Source organism: Cuculus canorus, chromosome 1 (assembly GCF_017976375.1).
Source record: "Cuculus canorus isolate bCucCan1 chromosome 1, bCucCan1.pri, whole genome shotgun sequence".
Lineage (NCBI taxonomy): Eukaryota > Metazoa > Chordata > Aves > Cuculiformes > Cuculidae > Cuculus > Cuculus canorus.
The window spans coordinates 68,795,071-68,815,474 of NC_071401.1; the positions used below are offsets into that span (position 1 = coordinate 68,795,071).

At 41.1% G+C, this 20,404-nt stretch overlaps 1 protein-coding gene across 1 annotated transcript in view; it reads left to right on the plus strand.

The window, feature by feature from the left end:
* The first annotated feature begins 264 nt into the window (after positions 1-264).
* The window catches only part of VWA3B (von Willebrand factor A domain containing 3B), a 70,937-nt gene continuing 50,797 nt past the window's right edge, over positions 265-20,404 (plus strand). The window contains exons 1-8 of the mRNA XM_054057041.1: positions 265-313; positions 3,416-3,502; positions 5,333-5,551; positions 7,472-7,566; positions 9,881-10,131; positions 12,500-12,659; positions 15,629-15,798; positions 17,335-17,459. Of these exons, the coding sequence (XP_053913016.1) occupies positions 3,463-3,502; positions 5,333-5,551; positions 7,472-7,566; positions 9,881-10,131; positions 12,500-12,659; positions 15,629-15,798; positions 17,335-17,459 (1,060 nt within the window). The 5' untranslated portion in view covers positions 265-313; positions 3,416-3,462. The remainder of the gene's footprint in view (positions 314-3,415; positions 3,503-5,332; positions 5,552-7,471; positions 7,567-9,880; positions 10,132-12,499; positions 12,660-15,628; positions 15,799-17,334; positions 17,460-20,404) is intronic.

Here is a 20,404-nt window from a genome sequence, read left to right on the forward strand (position 1 = left end):
TCTTAAAAGACAATGAAGTGTCTCAATACATTCTTACAACTTTAAGAGGGTGTTTGTTCTTTCAGGTTATTCATATGTTCTCTCTCGATACGAGATAGATTTATATGACGAGATAATGAAACATACAAACCAGCAGCAGCAAAACTAATCAATGAATTCTCACATCAGAGCAGGGCCCCCCGGTTAAAGCCCTCACCCATCCCCCCTCCAGCCCGTGTTTCCCTCCCGGGCGGCTCTGCCCTCTCGCTCTTCCTCCTCCCCTCTCGGGCGGAGGCGGGTGATGCTGCGCTCGTAGCAACCGGACGGTCTCCAGGTCAGAAGGGACGCGGGCAGGTGCGGGGGGCGCTGGGTGCTGGGAGAGGCGGCGGCGGAGCCCGGCACCCCTATCCCTTCACCCCAGGGGCCTCGGTTTCCCTTCCCTGCTTTTTCCACTCAGTGCATCCCGAGGAACGTGTGTTGCTGAGCGTTGCCCGGCTGTGCTGCACCCCGGTGGCCCCACTGGCTGCCCCAGCCTTGCCCTGCGTGCGCCAGTTTTTGCTTTTGCCCCACTACAGTTTTGCGATGACGCCTTCTGAGCAGAAGATGTGTGCTTGCAGCCCAGGAGGCCAACCATGCCCTGGGCTGCATCAGATGAGTTCTGACCAGCAGGTCAAATGAGGTGATGCTCAAATGTCCAGATGGAGATCTGTGACAAGTGGTGTCCCTCAAGGGTCCGCGCTGGAACCAGTGCTGTTTAATATCTTCATCAATCATATAGAGAGCGAGAGCGAGTGTGCCCTCAGTGAGTTTGCAGATGACACTGAGCTGAGTGGTGCGGTTGCCACAACAGAAGGACAGGGTGTCATCCAGAGGGACCTGGACAAGCTGGAGAATTGGGCCTGTGTGAATCTCATGAGGTTCAACAAGGCCAAGTGCGAAGTCCTACACCTGGGTCAGGGCAGTCCCTGATTTCAGTGCAGGATGGGGGATGATGTGAATGAGAGCAGCTCTGCAGAGAAGGACTTGGGGTGCTGGTCAATGAGAAGCTCAACATGAGCCGGCAGTGTGCGCTCGCAGCCCAGAAGGCCAACCGTAATCTGAGCTGCATCAAAAGAAGCGTGGCCGGCAGGTGGAGGCAGGGGATCATGCCCCTCTATTCCTCTCTTGTGAGACCTCACCTGGAGTATTGTGTCCAGTTCTGGAATCCTCAACATAAAAAGGATAAGGAACTGTTGGAATAGGTCCAGAGGAGGGCTACAAAGATGAACGGAGGGCTGGAGCACCTTCCATATGATGACAGGTTGAGAGAGTTGGGCTTGTTCAGCCTGAAGAAGAGAAGGCTCCGAGGAGACCTTATAGCGACCTTCCAGTACCTGAAGGGGCTACAAGAAAGCTGGGGAGGGGCTATTCATAAAGGCTTGTGGTGATAGGATGAGGGGGAACAGGTATAAACTGGAGAGGGGCAGATTTAGACTATACATAAGGAAGAATTTCTTCACTGTGAGAGTGGTGAGATACTGGCACAGGTTGCCCAGGGAAGCTGTGGATGCCCCATCCCTGGAGGTGTTCAAGGCCAGGCTGGATGGGGCCTTGGGCAGCCTGGTCTGGTGGGAGGTGTCCGTGCTCATGGCAGGGGGTTTGGAACTGGATGATCTTTAAGGTCCCTTCCAACCCAAACTATTCTATGATTCTATGACTCTATAATTCTGCCCTGTTTCTGTAGCTGGCAGCTGCCCAGCTCAGCCCTCCGCACACCTTTCCTCAGAGGTTCAGTGCTTCGGGTGGCAAGGGGCAGCCTCTTGCACGAGTTTTCCCAAGGCATTTCTGTGTATGAGGGACAGTCTGGTTGTACTGCCTCGGTAATCACTTCTGCATCTGCTAAAAACTCAAAGGATGTGGTGGGTGAAGGTTTTAGCGGATTGTTTACGCTGACCAAAGCGGAAGGGTAGAGGTGCCCAGATGAACTCTCTTTCACCCTTCAGAAATAAACTGTTTCCATTCCAACTTTGGGCTGAAGGTTATCCCAGCTGTCATTGGTTTTGAATTCACCTTTCCAAGACTTGAGGTAAACTCACTGTTTCCGTTAGAAGTCACTTGTCTCCTTTCAAATGCTCCTTTTCATGCAGTGCCAGCATTCACATCCGGGTGCTGGAGGCTAATGCAAGGGAAAATCTGTCACCACACCTCTGGGCATCTGGAAATGAGGGTAGAACCTGGGATTTGTTCTCTGATGCAGGCTGCTGCAGGAAATGTGTCTCAGCTGTTACTGTGAGACTGCTGCAGCACTATTTCTGCAGCCTGAGAGAGCAACAGCACAACTCTGGTGGCTTATTATGGCCATTCACTATTGACATCGTCTGCCATGGCTCACCTGTGGCAAGGACTGCTTTTTACTGTGCTCACAGCAAGCCCAGGCTATTCAGGGGTTGTGCTGCTGGTTTGCATCTTCTACACAATGCCTGGGGTGTTAGGGTGCAGAATAGAGTCCTGTTTTTTTAAAGTTCTCCCAGCCTTTTACACTGTTCACATCTTTCTGCATGGACAGGACAGAGATTGCAGTGGTTTGTGTGTTTCCGTATAAGTATTTAAACCCATATCAGAGGAATAAGTAGCATGTTCATTTCTGCAATGAAGAAAGAGGAAAAATGCTAAGTCTTTGGGTTATTATTTTATCCAGTTTTTGCTTTTCCCAGGAATAACTGCTTGGTGACTATAGCTAGCAGCTAGCCTGCTAGTGATTCATAAATATCCCTCATTCATTCATCTTATTTATTAAAAGAAGAGCCGAGTAAATGGCAAAATATGATGTCTCAAAGTGATACACTCAGCCAATATGTGCTGTCTTGCTTCTCTGGTGTTTTGTTTCCTATTCCTATCTTCTATCTTATTCACTGTTCACCCTTATACCACTTACATATACACGTATATGTGCATAATTCTTCTACTTTGTGAATCACCTTGTAGTCTTATAGGCAAAGTTATGAATCTCCTCATGAAATTACATCTAAGATACTTCCAGGTTTAGTCATAAATTGTATTATAGTAAAGGTAAGGTATAATGCAAAGCAATAATAGAATATAATACAACTGGCTGACAGCAGGCCGAAACACCGCAGTCATTTTTTCTAGCATATATGTGTGGAAACTTCCATATTGTTGCTTTTTTAATGATAATTTAGAGGGATGGGAGGCAAATCATATTACCAGTTTCCCACTTTCCCATTTCTGAGTATGGAGCTCCCTGTCAAATCTGACTTCAGCCTTTTTGACATGGTCATATCTATCCTTTATTATTTATAATATTATTCTCCTTGAAAATCTTGATCTCAGTCTTCTGCCTTTTATTATTGCCTGGCCTTGTGGAGCTGGTCTCCAGCTCATTTTGACCTATGCATGAGAATATGTTATTTTTTAAAAAAACCTAATAATTCCTCAGGTTTTCAAGAACAAATCAAAGAGGACCTGCCAATCAAGTGATCTGTCATGGCTGGCAGTCCATCTAGGATACTTGTTTGGAGTGACTGTGAGTATTTCAGGATTTTTTTTGCATAGATGCCATGTTTTCCTTGATAGCCTCCAGTTTCATTCGCAGCATTGTGGTGTGCACGCTGCTAGCTGTGTATGACACATTTTGAAGCTGTGTCAATCTCACCTGTGCTGTATATGGGGTGCTGTGCTGGCCTTTCTATGTTTTCAGAGGAGGAAACTGGGAATGGCTGTTCAAGTGACTATATAGAGTGCCTGACTATGTACAATGCCCAAATGGCTGCAAATCTTCACTTGTCTCATTCTCCACAGTTAACATTTGTCACTGCTGCTTATGTATTGAGTAGAGGAGAAGGGCTGGTAAAGTCTCAACCTCTACAGGCGTGCCAGCCCAATACCTGCTTGTAGGACTGATGACTGTGAAAAAGCTGGTGCCAGTCTGTCCATATAGAAGGCTACTGTCTTTGAAAGATGATTTCAGAAGATACAGTCTCATTTCCTTTATGTATTATTAACTGAGGTACAGTCTAATCAACCTTTGTATCTAGGTTAGTTGTTGTAATATTTGATCTTGGCAAAGAGTTCTGACCTCAATGTTTCCTACTAGACTGAAGGTTATTTTTTAGCCGTTAAAGATAGAAGTATCCTTCTTTGTATGTATTATAACCTGCCAGGAGAGGTTTAGATTGGATATTTGAAAAAAATTCTTTACCGAAAGAGTGGTCAAACATTGGAACAGGCTGCCTAGGACAGTGATGGAGTCTCCTTCCCTGGTGAATAAAAAGCTTTTAGACATGGCACTTTGTGACATGGTTTGGTAGGCACGGTGGTATTGGTCTGACTATTGGACTTGATGATATTAGAGGTCTTTTCCAGTCTTAATGATTCTATGATTTTGGACCAGTTTATCCATGTGGTACATTTACAGCCAGCTTACAGTATATGGGCAATGGGGGACCGGCATCCTCCAGATAATGTTGATGCTGGGGAAAATGGGCAGAAATATAAAAAGTCCACAGAAAATAAACTTAGATACAGCAAGGGTATTTCAACAGCTAGAGCCAGCTTAGCTCATGCAGAGTATTTTGGGAATGAGCAGGAAATACCAAAGTCCTCCTAGAACCTCTGTGCTAAGGAACAGAGGCATTATTGTTGTTATTTCTGCCTCAACCACTCTAGGATCTGGGCTGTGCCTGCTGCCAGTTTCAACTGGAGTTAGCGTGGCCAGCTGTACATTGATATTGAGATATGTTTGTTGTTTTGTAGAACTTAAAATGAACATAGACCTTCATATCCATGATTTCCTGTACATTCACATGATCCATCACAGCCTGGAGCAGATTCTGCCAGAGCCATCATTTACACTTGAGGTAAATGATGTGAGGAGAGGGAGTTTCACCAGTCTTGCAATAAAGTCATCATCTGCTGCTGGCTCTGCTATTGCTTATGGTAGGAGTTCAACATACAGTTGTTAAGAAATACTTGTTTATTGCATAATGTTTTTGATTCGTGTGCAGTCATGGTCTAACAATCTTTGAATGTCTATTATGAGTTCCTATTCCTAAGATTTAGGAGAGATGTCTTAGGAATTGGAAGAATTGCTGTTCGGCAAACTGGACTTAGCTTTCAAGGTTTGGATTTCAGCACACAAGAGATGTTGGATGAATAAAAACATATGACAGCAAGCGATGTATAGGACTGACAGCAGCTTTGGAGATTAAGGACATTGTTCAGTGTAACAAAATAAAATGAGAAGCAAACTGTGTGTGTACAGAGTACTATGGAATACTGGTAAAGAAAGGAGACAAATCAAGTTAATTTTTTGGTTGAAGTATAAATGTGTTTCCCTCATTTCTCTTTTCTACAGATGCCTTTGATTCAAAACACAGACAAGATCCTGAAGATCCCCATGAAGCCCCCAAGAAGAACTCAAAAGAGAAGGAAAGGAGACTGCCAGTAACTCAGTGGGACATGGATGTACAACTCCTCACTTCATCTTCTAAATGGCTTCAAATTTATGGGCTCAAAAGAAACAAATTGTCCCTATCTCACATTTTGTCACAGATTGGATTCCAGCATAGGAAAGGTATAAGAAATCAATAATAGAATAATAAAAAACCCACCAACTTTATATAGTGTATAGGGTCATGCTCATTTTGCGCCTCAGTTTAGGCAGAGGAGATTTTCATGTTGTCTCTTATCTTATGACTGTGGCAGAAAGGGAAGCTGTATCCTCAGCTGCCGACATTGACAGTTCAGAGAACTGAGGAACTCCAGTCCTTTTGATCTGAGGAGGACTTAGAATCTGAGAGGGCTTTCCTTACTCAACTATACTGTTGCTTTACCCTAGGTTCCAGGTCAAATCTTCTCCAATTTAGCCATAGCTGGGAAATAACATGGGCTGCTGAGGCTGTTAGTCTTTTTCCTGCAAAGAACACACCATAAGATGTCTGTCCATTTTTAGATGGCAAATATAATGTATGCTGTGCCACAATCTGCAGTCTACTAGTTGTTCATCAGGGCTAGCCAGCCTTCTTGGGAACAGTACAGGGATCCAGCTTTGAGGAAGCAGTTAAATTTGATTAGAATTCAGACTGCTTTTCATGCAAAGTCAGGCTATAGAAAAATGTTCCTTTGCAATTATCTGACAGCTGGAGGGGAAGAGTTTGCTAATAATTATTAATCACTGTCAGAATAGTGCTTTGCAGAGCATGGTAAGATATTCTATTCTTTGAAGAGCTTGCTGCCTGAGAAGTAGGAATTGTAATGTGTTGCAATTGTTTTAAGCTGCATAATTTAAGATTTTGGCTGGCTTCTATCCATGGGGCATTCAAATATCGAAAGTGCAGATCTTGAAACCCTGTATGCTGTAGATGAAGGAGAAGCTGTTAAACAAGGTTGATGTCATAGAGTAATTTTAGGAGCAGAATGTACTAGCTTAGCTGGACAACATGCTGTACAGAATAGCTGATTTGGGACGTTAAATATTCCCACCCCTAATGTTTTCCTATCAGTGGAGATCCTGTAGAAGATTTCTAGCTACTAAAAGAGCAGAGTGCAACCTTTTCCTTAGTTGCACCCGCTTCTGCACGTGTTTAGTTGTGTAAGAGAGCAGCATTATCTACTCCAGATTTTGTGTTTTGTTTGATAGACAAATATTTGTGAGTCCTGTTGTGAGGTAAATGGATAATATACAAGTTTAATTGCCTAAACCTTTCATTTATTAAAGTCCCATGTAGCTTTTTGACCTATGAATAATTAAATGCGGGGGGGTTTCCCATTTCTGGCTAGATGGTCAGGGAGCAGCAAGATCAGGGCTGCTCCATCGTGGGGAAAATGAGCCTGGAGCCAAAGGGAACTGCAGCCCGGACAGTGCCCTCACTGACCAGGATGCAGTGCTGCAGCATCTAAGCACCACAGGCAGAGCAGGGTGCTGCTAACAGTGTCCAAAGACCGTCCCAGACAAGTTGAGGTGATGAGCCATATCTGGGGTCCAGGCAGGGATTGCAGCCAGGGATTGCAGCCAGGGACTGCAGCCAGGAACAGCAGTAGACAGAGCCAGAAACAAGACTGGAGACAAGGCCATGGCATAGGTCTAAGAGCCTCATCCAGGAGACAGCACTGGGGACAAGGCTGTAATACAGTGCTGAGAGGTCTCTCCAGGACAGAGGTCCACTAGCAGAACGTGAGGCAGGTATGCCTACAACACAGCTAAAGCAAAGATTGGATGCCCACACCTGAGCACCTTGTGAGTGGAAATCCCACGTGGGGCTGATCAGGGTAATCAAGGGCTGTTGATGCCATCAGATCCCCAACATAGACAGAGCCAGAAAAGACTGTAAAACCAAAAACCACGATCAGAATTCTTCTCAAGTTTCCTAACTTTAAGAGTTTCATGCATATGCACGTGCCTCGCACACATATGATATGCACATAAACCTGAAAAATATCTGTTTGAAGTAATCCTTCTGATTAGCAACTTGATCTCTTGTAATCTTTACTGCAGATTATGTGACCACCTTGGGGAAACTTGTGGCTTCTCGGTATGCAGATGGTCTGTTTCCTCAATACAAGAGAGCACAAGATGGCAGCGTGTATAATGTAAGTGTGACTGATTTGTGGTAACTTCCAGGTGCACTTAGAAGTTATTATCACCGTAGCAGAGTGGTGTGACTAAAATGTCCCCCTGTGGCATGAAATATTTACATACTTTGTAAGAACCTTATCTTTTGATCATTTTTTCTGTTTTGTCAAACTGTTAGTGATAGCAATCACTGATAAAGAAGCTAGATGTATTTTTCTTTTATTTTCCTTACATCTTATGCTCTTGCCTTGGTGCAGCATTGCAGTAAATCTTTCCAGACAAGACCGCAGTTTCTAAGCAACATTTACCCTAGCTTGAAAGAGGGAACACTTAAAAAGAAGATACTCAGCTAAGTTAATAAAAAAAAAAAACTAGTAGTCAATAAAACAAGTGGGGATGCTGAAATATTATAAGAAGAAATAATGTGCTGTCATTGCCGATGCAAAGAGCTGCTTTGCTTAGTACCAGAGGGTCACAAAAGGCTCAGCCTACTCTATAGAGACAGCTAGCTGGATCTCTGCCCAGGCTTCTGTTCCAAGGAATGTCTTAGCAACAGCTGCTGACGGCCCCATTGTTAAGAGGATGGATTCTGACTGAAGAAATACACATGGAAGCCAGGAGGGGAGAGAGTTAATTCATAAAGGATTTTACTAAAGCAAATAGCTGTCAGCTTTTCTGATGACTATAGTCAATTCTAAGGCACAACGCTTAATATGGAAAAAGAACCATTTCAGGGGGCTTTTTCCCCTCAATTTTTCCCATCGGTTCCATATGAAATACCTACATAATGTCATTTAATCCTAGGACATGTCTGGAACCATGAAATGACATTTCTTGTAGCGTTAGGGTAGCAATACCACTATACAAGATCTGTGGAGATCTCATTTAAGATATTGTGTACAATATTGTGTACAGTTACCAGAGGTTGAGAAGAAGTAATTCAAACCAGAACAGGCACTGCGTAGAGCTAGTAGGATGAACTGCAATGGAGTGCTGATCTTATAAAAGGGCTTGGTTGACATTGATGTATGTAAGACTGAAGAAGACTGACAAAGGGTACCGTTATTGCCCTTGAATGCCTACAGAAAGCCAAATTACAGGGTCAGGGAAAAACTATAGTTTCCTATGCTAAAAGGCATGCTAGTCCGATAATAAATGGGTATGAACTGCCAGGAATAAATTTAGGCTGGACAGTCAGAAGTTTTCCAGCCCTCAGAGAAACAGGAATCTGGACTGGCCAACTACAAGTGAACGGATGGTGCAAGAAAACTGCTTTGTTATAGGATGGAGTTTGATTGGTGTAGTGCAATAAGCTTCTTTGTATGAGTCTCGCTGTCATAGAAGGAAACTGAGTTTTCTAAGTTCTCCTCCCCAGGCCTACATTCTTTTGGCAGACAGCCTGAGACTGTATCTAGGAGGCACAGTACAGGGCCCTAGCTGACATTAAAGAACAGAGAAAAATACAAATGAGAGGAAGAAGTGTGCACAAAATATTTTCTCAATGAGAAATATTCTTGTTTAAAAACATTTTTATCTCCAAGGTTTTGTACGTAGTCCTGGTAAGGTAGTTGGAGGTAGAAGGTAGCCAATAAATTAGATTAGATGGGTCAGAGATACTGGGGAAATCTATTTTCTGGAATCTACGGTGAATTTTTAAATCCACAAATCATTCTACACAGTGAACACATATTCATAGGGAGGCTCTGCTGTTTTTCATTTTAATATTGAATCTAGTTTTTTTGCCTGAACAGAGCACCTACCTACAAATAGTTAATCTGTAATGTTAGGCGTTGTTAGTGAAATAATTGTACAAACAGGAAACGTTTTACATTTTCCTTTCAAATGCTAAAGACAAGGTGGAGATTGAAGTGCCCCTGCACCAAACTCCGGGTGCTCCCTTGTACTGCTGTACAAAACTTGAAGAGCCAGTCAAAATTCTAGTCTAAGAAGGTACAAAGTTTCTGTGTCCTTGTTGTTCACCCATCTGCTCTGCAGCCCTTTCAACATCTTAGATTTTGTTCAGTTCATTTTAATTGCTCCAGTCTTGAGACAGACAAGTCAGCCAACCCACTGACACTGTCCCATGCTTGTATAAAAAGTTTTTGAAAAGCAATTAGAACAAAATGCAGTGTCTTTTCTATTATAGCCTAGATGCATTTGTTAAGTATTTGCTCTTGAAATAGTGGAAGAAAAGTGGGTTGTTTTCACTGCTACCTTGGCTGGCGTATCTGGCGCTTGCAAATCAGTTATTGCAGCTGTGCTAAGCTTGGGTCTGCATTTGTGTTATTTGGTTTGCTGTTCAATTTCTTTCTCTCCTTTATTTAAATAAAGCTGACAGCCAAGAAAGAACTGATTCTTCATTTTGTGGATTGTCTAATGGGAGCTATTGAGCTATATAAGCAGAGAATGGAATGGTTAACCAGTGAGAGCCGGCAGATATTTGGAGTGATTCAAGAACGGTGCATTGTCATAGTTCTGGATTTTGGCACTGCAGCTCAAACTGAATTTGATCTATGTCGGCACGCACTTTCTATGGTACTTGTGGAACAAGTGACCCAAATTGCCAAATTCAACCTTATTCGGTAAGCAGAAAGAATCATAGAACGGTTTGGGTTGGAAGGGACCATGAAGAGCATCTCGTCCAATCCTCCTGCAGTAAGCAGGGGCATCTTCAACTCAATCAGGTTGCTCAGAGCCCTGTTAAGGATGAAGCACCTACCACCTTTCTGGATAACCTGTTCCAGTGTTTCGCTACCCTCCTTATAAAAAATGTCTCCCTTAGATCTAGCCTAAATCTCTTTTAGTTTAAAACCATTATTTCTTGCCCTGTCAATACAGGCTCTGTTAAAAAATCTGTCCTCATCTTTCTGACAAGCCCCTTTCAAGTACTGAAAGGCTGCAATAAGGTCTCCCTGGAGCCTTTTCTTCTCCAGGCTGAACAAAGAAGTCCATGTCTGCCCATTGCTGGAGAATAAAAGAGTCCCATATGATATAGACATATTTGGATACTATACTTTCTGTAGAGGAAATTTTTCTGATTCATGTAATGGTAATTTTATAGATTTTTCACCAAGTTTCACCCACAGTCATGCAGAGATTGCTACTTCCATTTAACAAAAAGTCCATTGTTGTCCTGAAGAACAGGTAAGGACTAACAGAACCCAAATACTGATATGCGCCATCTACAAATGTAGCACAGAAAAACAGAAAGATAAGGGAGTGTCCTGGCTCTGCACCTCTGCATTTGCAAAACACGGTAAGCTGAAAACTGTCCTTGATTGTTCAGTAACAGCTAAAAAAACCCCAGCCAAATACAAAAAATCAGTGTGTTTTCCACATTCGTCTCATACTAAGTCTAAAACCCAGCAGCTGCTGGGAAGAAAATGAATTATATCCCAGACAAGCATAAACATTACCTGCAACAACTAAAACAGTATGTATTACCAACATTATTCCTACACACTAAATCCAAAACACAGCAGCTACTGGGAAGAAAATTAACTTTATCCCACCTGAGACCATGACAGGGACACTTTTTGACAGCAGTAATGCTCTTCAAGCATCTGAGTATTACAGAGTGAAAAAATGAGGTCCCATCTGACTGCCTGGGCATTCTTGTGTCTTTAGGCATTACAGGTTTCTGCTTTGCAGCTAAATGTACACTCCCCCAAGTGCCATAGGCACAGGCATAGTCATTTGTGTTTCTATAGATTTCCATGGTCACAGAAATGAGTAGCAGAACTAGGAAACAATACTAGATTTCCATAACAAAAGACAAGTGCTTGTTCTCTAACAGGAGCAAATGAATTTGGGTTTAGTTATAAATGGAAGAATAGAAGCCGCTATTCAAGTTTATGTATCTCTGCACAAATTTTTATCTGCTTAAGGGTTTGAACCTATGAGCTTGGGTTTGTATAAATGAATGGAATTTTGTAAGAAAAATGATGCACACATTAGGTCATATAATTTTAAAATCGGTTCCACAATGATAACTTGCAACTACACTGTGATTGTTAAAGTTGCTTTACTCAAGCTTTGTCCTACAGATTTAATTCTGGTGTCCTAATCTTAATTCTATGCCTTGTGATACACCTGAGATTTGAAAAGCAGAAGATGATTTCCATAGCTTTCTAGAAACACATGAAACATCACCTTTAAATATGATCTGCAAAACCAAGTTAATATTTAGGCACAATAACTGTGTTCATCAATTTGGTTTTTCATGGAGAAAGGAGACAAAGGGCATCATAGTGTACAAATTATTACTTAAAAAGAACCTTTGAAAGCATACTTGTCTTTTAGATTTGCAAGAAACTCTTCAAAATAGTGCTTGATGGAATGTCACAGACATTGGAGTCAGTTAATTTTTAATTTACTTTCTGTCTTTTTATGTGCAAGTGCACAGGCATACATGCTCATGTACTTTGTACTTCCATCAATTAAAGTATCAAAAAGCTTAGCATCACAAGTTTTATTTTGATAGGTGGAGAAGGATCAGCAAAATTACAAAAGAAAAAGGTCAGTTAAAACGATCTGACACAAAAGTCATGCAGCAAGTTGTGGAAAGATACCTGTAGAAGACATTTATTTTCATATGCATATTTTAAAAACTTGATCGTGCTTTCATATTAAAGGTAAATATGAATTAGGAACTGTTTGTAAAGTACTTTGGCTGTCTTGACCTTATTCAGTTATTTCAAAAAAATTCTTATAAAAATTATATAATTATATAATTATAAAAATTATATTATATAATTATTAAAAAATTACATTATTTTTCTAAGCATTTTATTTTTCCTCTGCTTCTTTTATGGCAAGTCTAGACTCAGTATCAGGACTTTAACTGTTATTTAAAAATATGAAAGAATAGTAACAGTAGCAGAGCTTCACTCTTTAGCTTTGCCAGCATCATTCTCATTACTTGTGATTTATAGTTAATGTCATTTTCAGGGCTGCTCTGAACCTTATGAAGTGGCAACAACAATCTACTCCTGTGTCTCAGCACACTGTAAAGTCTGCTGTTATGTGGCTCTGGAAGCTGGACCTTATGACAGCTGCCAGCCATACCAGCTCTGCTGAAGCCCTGCTGGAAGCCATGAGTGATGAAGCGGTAAGCTTATATACCTTTTCAGATGCCTCAAGTAAATCCAAGAATATTCAGTGCCAGACTGGCTGCTGTGATTCATCCTGATGAATATTGCAAAGAAATATTAATGGAGGCAATTGGAAAGGTTTTTTCCCCCAAATGTAGCTGCATACTCTATTACTGATGGCCTGTTCATGTAAATGAATGTACAACAAAATGTACTTTGAATGCAGAAACTTGTTTGTTTTCTTTTCTAGAGTACACAAAATAAACAACATATTCAGTCATTAAGGGAAAGAGAAAACATCTTCTCTTCCACTTTCTTTGCTGTATATGTCTTTCAGAGCTTCAAGTTTATGAGATAATTGCTAGCATTAACATTTTTGAAGATGGGGAAACTGGTTTTATTTTGTTATTTATCCAAAGTGCTTATGAAAAATTATATTTAAAATCCAAAATAATAAGTACAGAGATTTTTTTTAAGTATTAACTCATGGTAGAGGTATGCAAATCTTTTTTTTATAAGCCAGGTTATTGCTAGAGTTTCTTTCAGGACAAAAAGACAAAGCACACACAGGTATTGCGGCAATTATAGTCTGTCTGTTTCTGAAAGTGCCACGTAACTTCATTCATTATAGCAGAGTCATAAGACATAAAACATATATGCCATCACTTGAGTTAGTCACTTAAAACTTGTGTTTTTAAAGAGGTATTTTATGAAATTTGCCTAAAACGCATGTTGTTTTAGTTCCCTAGCAGTCAAATTTAATGGAAAATTAGGCCTAGTGAGTGTGGACCTGAATAGTTAGTTTTCATTACCATTAAGATCCACTGCTGTGCACAGATCCAATCCCAGCTCTTTTGTAAATCTCATTCTGAGACGTTGAAGGAGAAAGTAAATTTGGCTTGAATTTCCTTCTGCCTCCCTGTGCTGGTGGGTTCTCACCCAAACGAACCTGGATGTTTGGAAACTAATATTAAAAAGGAACTGGGCAAGGAACAAACTTTGCAACAGTGAGATTTTTTTCTGACTGTTTTTTTAAATTCCTTCAACATAAATTTTATTAACATTTTCAATTTGCAGTATATTACTGATTTCCTTGCAGGAAATTAAAAAGATCATATTTAGATTTCAGTATTGTCTGGATGAAAAAACGGTTTGTTAGAGCTGGTGGGTCTGCATATGAATAAACAGAAATTAAAATCCACCCAACAGTGAGACACCTATTATTTTTTTTCTGGATGTTGGAGGGCTAATGTGGCTGGTGGTCAACATAAAACGAACTTCAATTACTCCTAAATACAGTCATTATAATTCATAACTGACAGTTCGGTTGGGTGTAAGCTTTACTGTAGTGCAGACTAGGGAAGAACCCATTCAGTCCTATGCAAAAGCTGCATACTCACTGCAAAGGCATAAATGACTCATTCCTCACAACTGGCTTCATCAATAGAAGTTGCTCCAAAACAATAGCTCTTTTTTTCCCTAGACTTAGTTCTTCCTGTTATTCCTTTAGCTGATCTTCCCTTCCCATATGTAGTAACTCCCTTGATTTCCTTTCCTCATGACCTGTTGGTCCCAAGTGCAAGATCACTCTGCTTTAAGATTGCAATCCTTTGAGCTCTACCTGCAACAGATGCATCTGCAGCATTTAACTTGCAGTGCTGTAAAGGTGCCACTCCACAAAGTGTGAGCCACCCATCCAAAACACACCTCCCCACCAAGGTAAAGACTGTGACTCCTTCCTGTTCTTGTACGAAGCTTGTTTAACAGGCTGCATAAATTATTATTTTCAAAATATGAAGGAGTATATGGAAAGGTTTTAAACTTTCCTCACTAATCTGTGTGGAACATTTCTGTTATTGCTGGATTTGCAGCTAAGTAGAGTGAACTGTCTGTGGTCAGTACTTTTGTTTATTTTCTCATGAAGACTTGACTCTGCATCAGCTATGCCCAAGAAATGTCAGCATTTGAAAAGCTGCAGAAGGAAGCAATAACAGGAGGAACTGTGAAAATTGATAATCCTTATTAAATATCAGGTTTAGGAATTATTGGCAGTCTTAGGAGGCAGGGGTAGAAGACGTGAATCTGGAGGAACACAGAGAAAAGGGGTTGTGCAATATGCATGCATTCCCCCAGGTCAGGAGCCTCTTTGGGAGTAGAAACAAGGCTTTGTCCAAGGAATGTTTCATCTGTGAGAGCTGTGTGCATGCTCAGATAGCTTTTTAGCTGGATGAAACAGTTAATGGGATAGCTGTTGTTACATTTGTTTTAAATTATGGTGAAAATTCAAAAAGAATTTTACTTACCATGAGGATTGTTAGGATGGATAAGTGCAGGTAATGTCAAATCCCTCATAATGTAGTACTCAAGCAATAACTAAAGGACATTCCTTCAGCTTCTCCCTTGTAATAACATTTTCAGAATATAAGTGTGTGTGGTCATAATAAACCTGCCAAGCTCCCTCTACCTTGCGAAATAGAAAAAAATACAAATTATCTGTAAATACCAGCAGTAACATTCAAAGAAGGATGCATCTTTTCTACCCTTAAAATACATACTGCCAGCAGCAGTATGTGTGGTATAAAAGTTCCTGCTGATTTTCGGCCCTGGCAAGGCAACAACATAGCATCCCGCTTCATAAACGCGGAAGGTGACTCAGACTCTTTCCCTGACTAGTAATATGGTTATCCTTCCTTACACTTCTTTTTGGTTTCAGTTAACTTCTGTGGAATGGGGACTGTATTGGGCAGAATCAAATCCAGGGGCTGTGAGCCAGGTTCTCTTCTCACTTCAGGAAATTTTCTGTGGATTTGATTTGATTTACTGGTGTAAGTGAGAGTGAGAACTGAAGATCTGAAAATCTGAAATAAAGCACTGGTTCTACCAAATTTTCCTACCAGTAGTCAGCACAGGACAGTGCTTGAATAAGTACCAGGCATCTCTGTAAAATAATACCTTCCAATTCCCATTTTTTTCTTTTCAATGACAGGTTGAAGCTGTTTATTATTTTGCTGTGGGTGATATTCCAGTAGACACAAAGCAGCTACTCCTTGAGAAGGTTTCTGATGGCCCCTGTCCAGTCAACACCGTATCTTTCAATGCTAGGGAAGATGAAACTATTGTTTTTCTGAAAGAGTTGAGCCACTTGGCATCTGGCAGGTATGACAATGAAGAAGCACAGTAGATCTAGAGCTTTGTTCAACCAAGTGCCATACAGACATGTCCTGAAAAGGTAATGCCTGTCCTAAATGGGCATTTCCCAGAAGAACAGAAAATTGATGTGGTGTTATCCATCAGGCCTGGTTGTGTGGAAATGCAGTTCTGTACAATGCTTTTTAGCATCTACTTGGTATGGTTCATGGAAACTGATAAATTCCATATGGCTCATTGGCTACTTTATGCTGGGAATCAGCCGGGTGGTGAGAATCAGCCTTTTCAGTATAACTGTAATCTTGATTCTGACATCAGTATAAGGAAAACAAATGAACAAACTCAATCCCTCACAATACCAAACTCAACCCCTCGCAATACCAACTCATGCTGAGCAGCAGGAGAGCAGTAGGAGTCAGTCACTCTTTGTCTGCTTAACAGAAGTCACTGTACAATTACAGAGCTGTGAAATGGCTGCTAGCCCTTGCTCTCTCACTGTTGTTTGTGCAAGAGTGGGAAGATGTCCAGCATCAGAGTTTTCCCAAATGACAGCAGCAAAATTGGTAAGATGGCAGCTACTTAGATCTTTTATAGCCATCTGTGTTTAGAAGTAGCTTCTAAGAGATGGAGCATCTGCCACAAAACAAAGTGTTTTGTTTGCTCTGGTCTGATGTGTGACTAAAATGCTCGTGGTCATTTAGAACTGTGGTACCTCCATGATACCAGGGACATTGCCCATGACCATTCTTCATCTTCTTTTGGCTTCTTTGGTTTTTTACCTCCTTTACAAAAGGAATGTAAATATTTCCTTTTAAAAGAGGCAAGAAAGGTTGTGGTAGGGAGCTTAGAGGGATTGTTTTGTTTAATATGATTCCCATTATCATCTTTTTACGTGATTCTAGCTTTGGTCCACAGACTCATTGGACCAATTAATATCTTGCTGGTATGTGGTTGCCTAACAACTTTCTATAAGGTTGTCAGTTTTCCTGAAGAAATGGCCAAGTCCATGGGCTTTTCATGGCCTGAAGCTGTTTCTAGTGAAGTTCTGGTTTAGAAATGCATAATTTTTCCTGCTCCTCGAGCTTTTCTGTTTTGACAGTGAGGGTAAATGAAGTCTGCTTAACTTCCTGATTTGTATGTCGACAACAAAATAAATGTGCCTGTTGGGTTTTCAACTGGGAGGACAATCTGATAAAAAGGTGTTAGTGTCATCTCAGACATCTCAAATGACATGATTGCTCAGCATGTTAAAAGCATTAATTAAAAATAGATTTCGAGGAGATTGAAAACGGAGGTGCCTCAGAGTAAATGATACCAAAATGAAAGCATGTTCTTCATGAGAAGAATTCAGAATGTACACAAATGTTTATGAAAGATTTTATAATATTCATAGTGTTGTTTTAGTTGAAGACTTAGATATCTTGAATAGATAAGCAAGTAATTCTGAAGTTGTACACAATTATCATCTTGTGACATACATCTTGTTGAAATTAGAGGAGTGTTGATGTAGTTCATGTACTGGTGAAAACTCATTTTGTATTACAGATTCCATGCTTTTGCTGAGAAGAATGACTGTAGAGATGCTACTGGACCTGCACTAAAATGTGAAGAGGATGGAAAAAGTCTAATTGCCCTGAATTCCAGAAAAGTGAAAGGGCGAATACCACTAGGTAGACAATATAACCCCCAAGATGATACTGATTTTCTCAGTGAAGTTTCAGAATGTAATACAGGAACTTGCTAAACGTAAAATCAAAAGAAGCCTTCTATAGGCATGGGATGGGGTGGGGGCAGGACTGATCAAATAGAAATTCTGTGGGTGGGAAGGAGAGAAAAAGGAAAAGATAGAAGTGAAGAGAGCAGAGGATGTGCATGTGAGAATGAAAGCGAAGCGAAAAAAGGCAGAAGAAGAAGATGTATTTAAAGAGATGAAGAATAGCATTGGTGTGCTTATGCCAGCAAACTTGTGGAAATTGTGTATAGACAAGTGGTTGAAAGAAGGAGAAATACTGTGGAAGACCATCTACTGCAATAGCAACAGGCCAAGTTCAAGCATAGTATTAGAGGATTAAATCCACATGAGGTTGACTTGCTTCTCTCCGGATCTGAATTTGTCATAAAGACAGGCAACAAAACCAGTAAAAGGACATAGAGAAGAAAGTGCAGGGGGGGAACCCGGGAACTGATGAAAAAAAAAAACCCAAAAGAAACAAATAACAGAAAGAAACCCTTTTACTGGGGGGGTGGGGCTGGGCAGAAAGCTCTCAGTGTGTTTCATATTAGTCACAGTGCTACTTCCTCTGGGTATGTCAGCCTTACTGTTCAGTGGGGCTGGACTGGGGTTTCAGCCCGGGTGGGAGGAGACCAGCTCGTGCTGTGAAGTGAGGCTTGTGTATGTCAAGTCTGATATCTTTATCAGCAGCGCATTACATTAAAAAATGGTTTCTTTTAAAAATCAGGAGGCGTAAGACCTCCTTATTCTAATGGCTCACATCCCCATTATGCTGGGGGGCGTTAGTGTTGTGTTACCCTCTTCTTACTTCAAGGGCATGTTTGGCATAAGGTGGATTTAGCGACTCACTCAAGGTCATTTGTCAGTCTTGGAATAACTAGCCCCTAGTTCCAGTTGTTCTAGTCTAGTTCCTTGTGGACTAACCTATTCTTCCATAGGACTGTGATGGTAACAGCGTGAGACAACCATAATGGGGGGACAGAAGTAGGAGATTGAGGTGTCACCTGTTTTTTTTTTTTCTTCATGGAGGGACACTCAAGCCTCACCCACGCAGGACTTAGAAGCCAGCAGAAGAGTATGCTTCAAAACCCTATCTCTCATTTCATACTAATTCAGAGCAGTATAATCTTTGCCTTGAGTCTGCCATCAGTGCTTCCTTGCTGGACCCAGTTTGGGGTTGTGGGGGGTGGGAGCTGGCTTCCTCTTCCCCCCGGGCAGTCATCTTGTTTCAATAGATGGGTCTAGAGCTCATGTATGACTGAAATTACTTCCTCACCACTGTTTCTAAAGCTGAAAGCTGAATAGTTTTAATCACTCAAAAGGGCAGTAATCCCCTTGAAGTGCATTGTCTGTTGTGTCTTATTGCTATTATGGAGTAGAATTTACACATTAAAAAGGAACACAATTAGCTTTCTGCATTTACTGGGTGTTTTAAGCACAATCGTGACATCACCGGCAGCCAATGAGAGCATTTCAGTTGTGTAGAGAATCTGAAGTCCTTTCAGAAAAGAAAATACATTTGAGACATTATTCTGGTCTGTGCCTGATGTCTCTTGTTTCAGAGACTCCTTCAAAGATTGCAGAAAGCAATAATAATAAAAGTGCTGATTACTCACAAATGAGCTCTGAAGCTGGTTCTCAGATGTGTGGCATAAACTATACAAGGAAATAAATAGAGAATAAACTAGAGATTTAATCTTCCAAATGTGGTGTTTCTTGAAAGTAAGGGGAGGCACAGAAATATTTTGATTGTTTCTTTTTGAGCCACAAATGCTACAGCTGGAAACTGAAAGTCATCATTATGTTTTATGGACCGCAAAAGCTGTTTCAAGGACATCTGATAGTTTTCTGGATATCCACTGAATAACAGCATTTTGCAAATACAGGATATCTTGATGTTCACTCTTTTTCATCTGCTTAACCAAAACAAGTCGGAAGTGAACTATTTAAAACTTCAGATAAGAGCTCTGTTTTCCCCTGTTTTGCATCTTAGACAGTCAGAAAGTGAGCGTGAGAAACTGCCAAATTTGAATTTTTTTTGTACACTCATTTTGAGTGGTTGCTCAAGATCAAAACAGGTGTAACCTGGTGAAAAATTAAGGTCCTTACGTTGGCAGATTCGGATTTGTTAAGGCAGACTCAGATTTACTTAAGGCAGAGAAATGCTTTTGCATAAAGCCTAATTTAACCAGTGTGATGATATCTCCTCATCCAGCACTGATTTGCCTGTTATCATTTCTGCCTGCATTCTTTGTGTAGGTTCTTCATGTGCAAAAAGCTGCAGAATTAAGCAATCCTGTTAGATAGTTAAAATTATAAGTGGAAGGGAGGTGAAATTTAAATTGGAACTTGAAGACATAGAGGGCAAGAGATGGTGAAAGCTGTGGAGAAGAGGGTTCTTGCCGAAAAGGGGAGCAGTTGTGGCTTCTGCTTGGAGTGACAGTGAGATAAGCCGTCCAGTCTCCTGTATGACATTGAAGTCAATGAACTCTGCACTATTTATGTACACAGACGTGGGAAAGACCAAGCCCTTCCTTTGGAGAGCCAGGATAATGACTTATGAGTAGCTACTTTGCCTACAAGGTGTAGCAAAGATGATTGCCTCTGCTTTTTCCTTGCATGTGCTTTGTCTAGTTTTAGCAGCCTAACCTTGGGCTGGCAGATCTCTTTGCTAATGTGTAGAGAGTGATGCAGATAGCCACTCTGTGATACCACATGGGATACAAAGTTCATTTACTTTGTCCATTTGCCCAGTGGGATTGGGCTGCAGTGAGTTTCAGTGCTGCTTGACCTGACAGATAGGCAGCTGTACTCCCCTCCTGTGTTCCTTTGTACCTCCTTTCATGCTCCTCTTAGTGAGGATTTTAGAAACCAGCGGTTGAG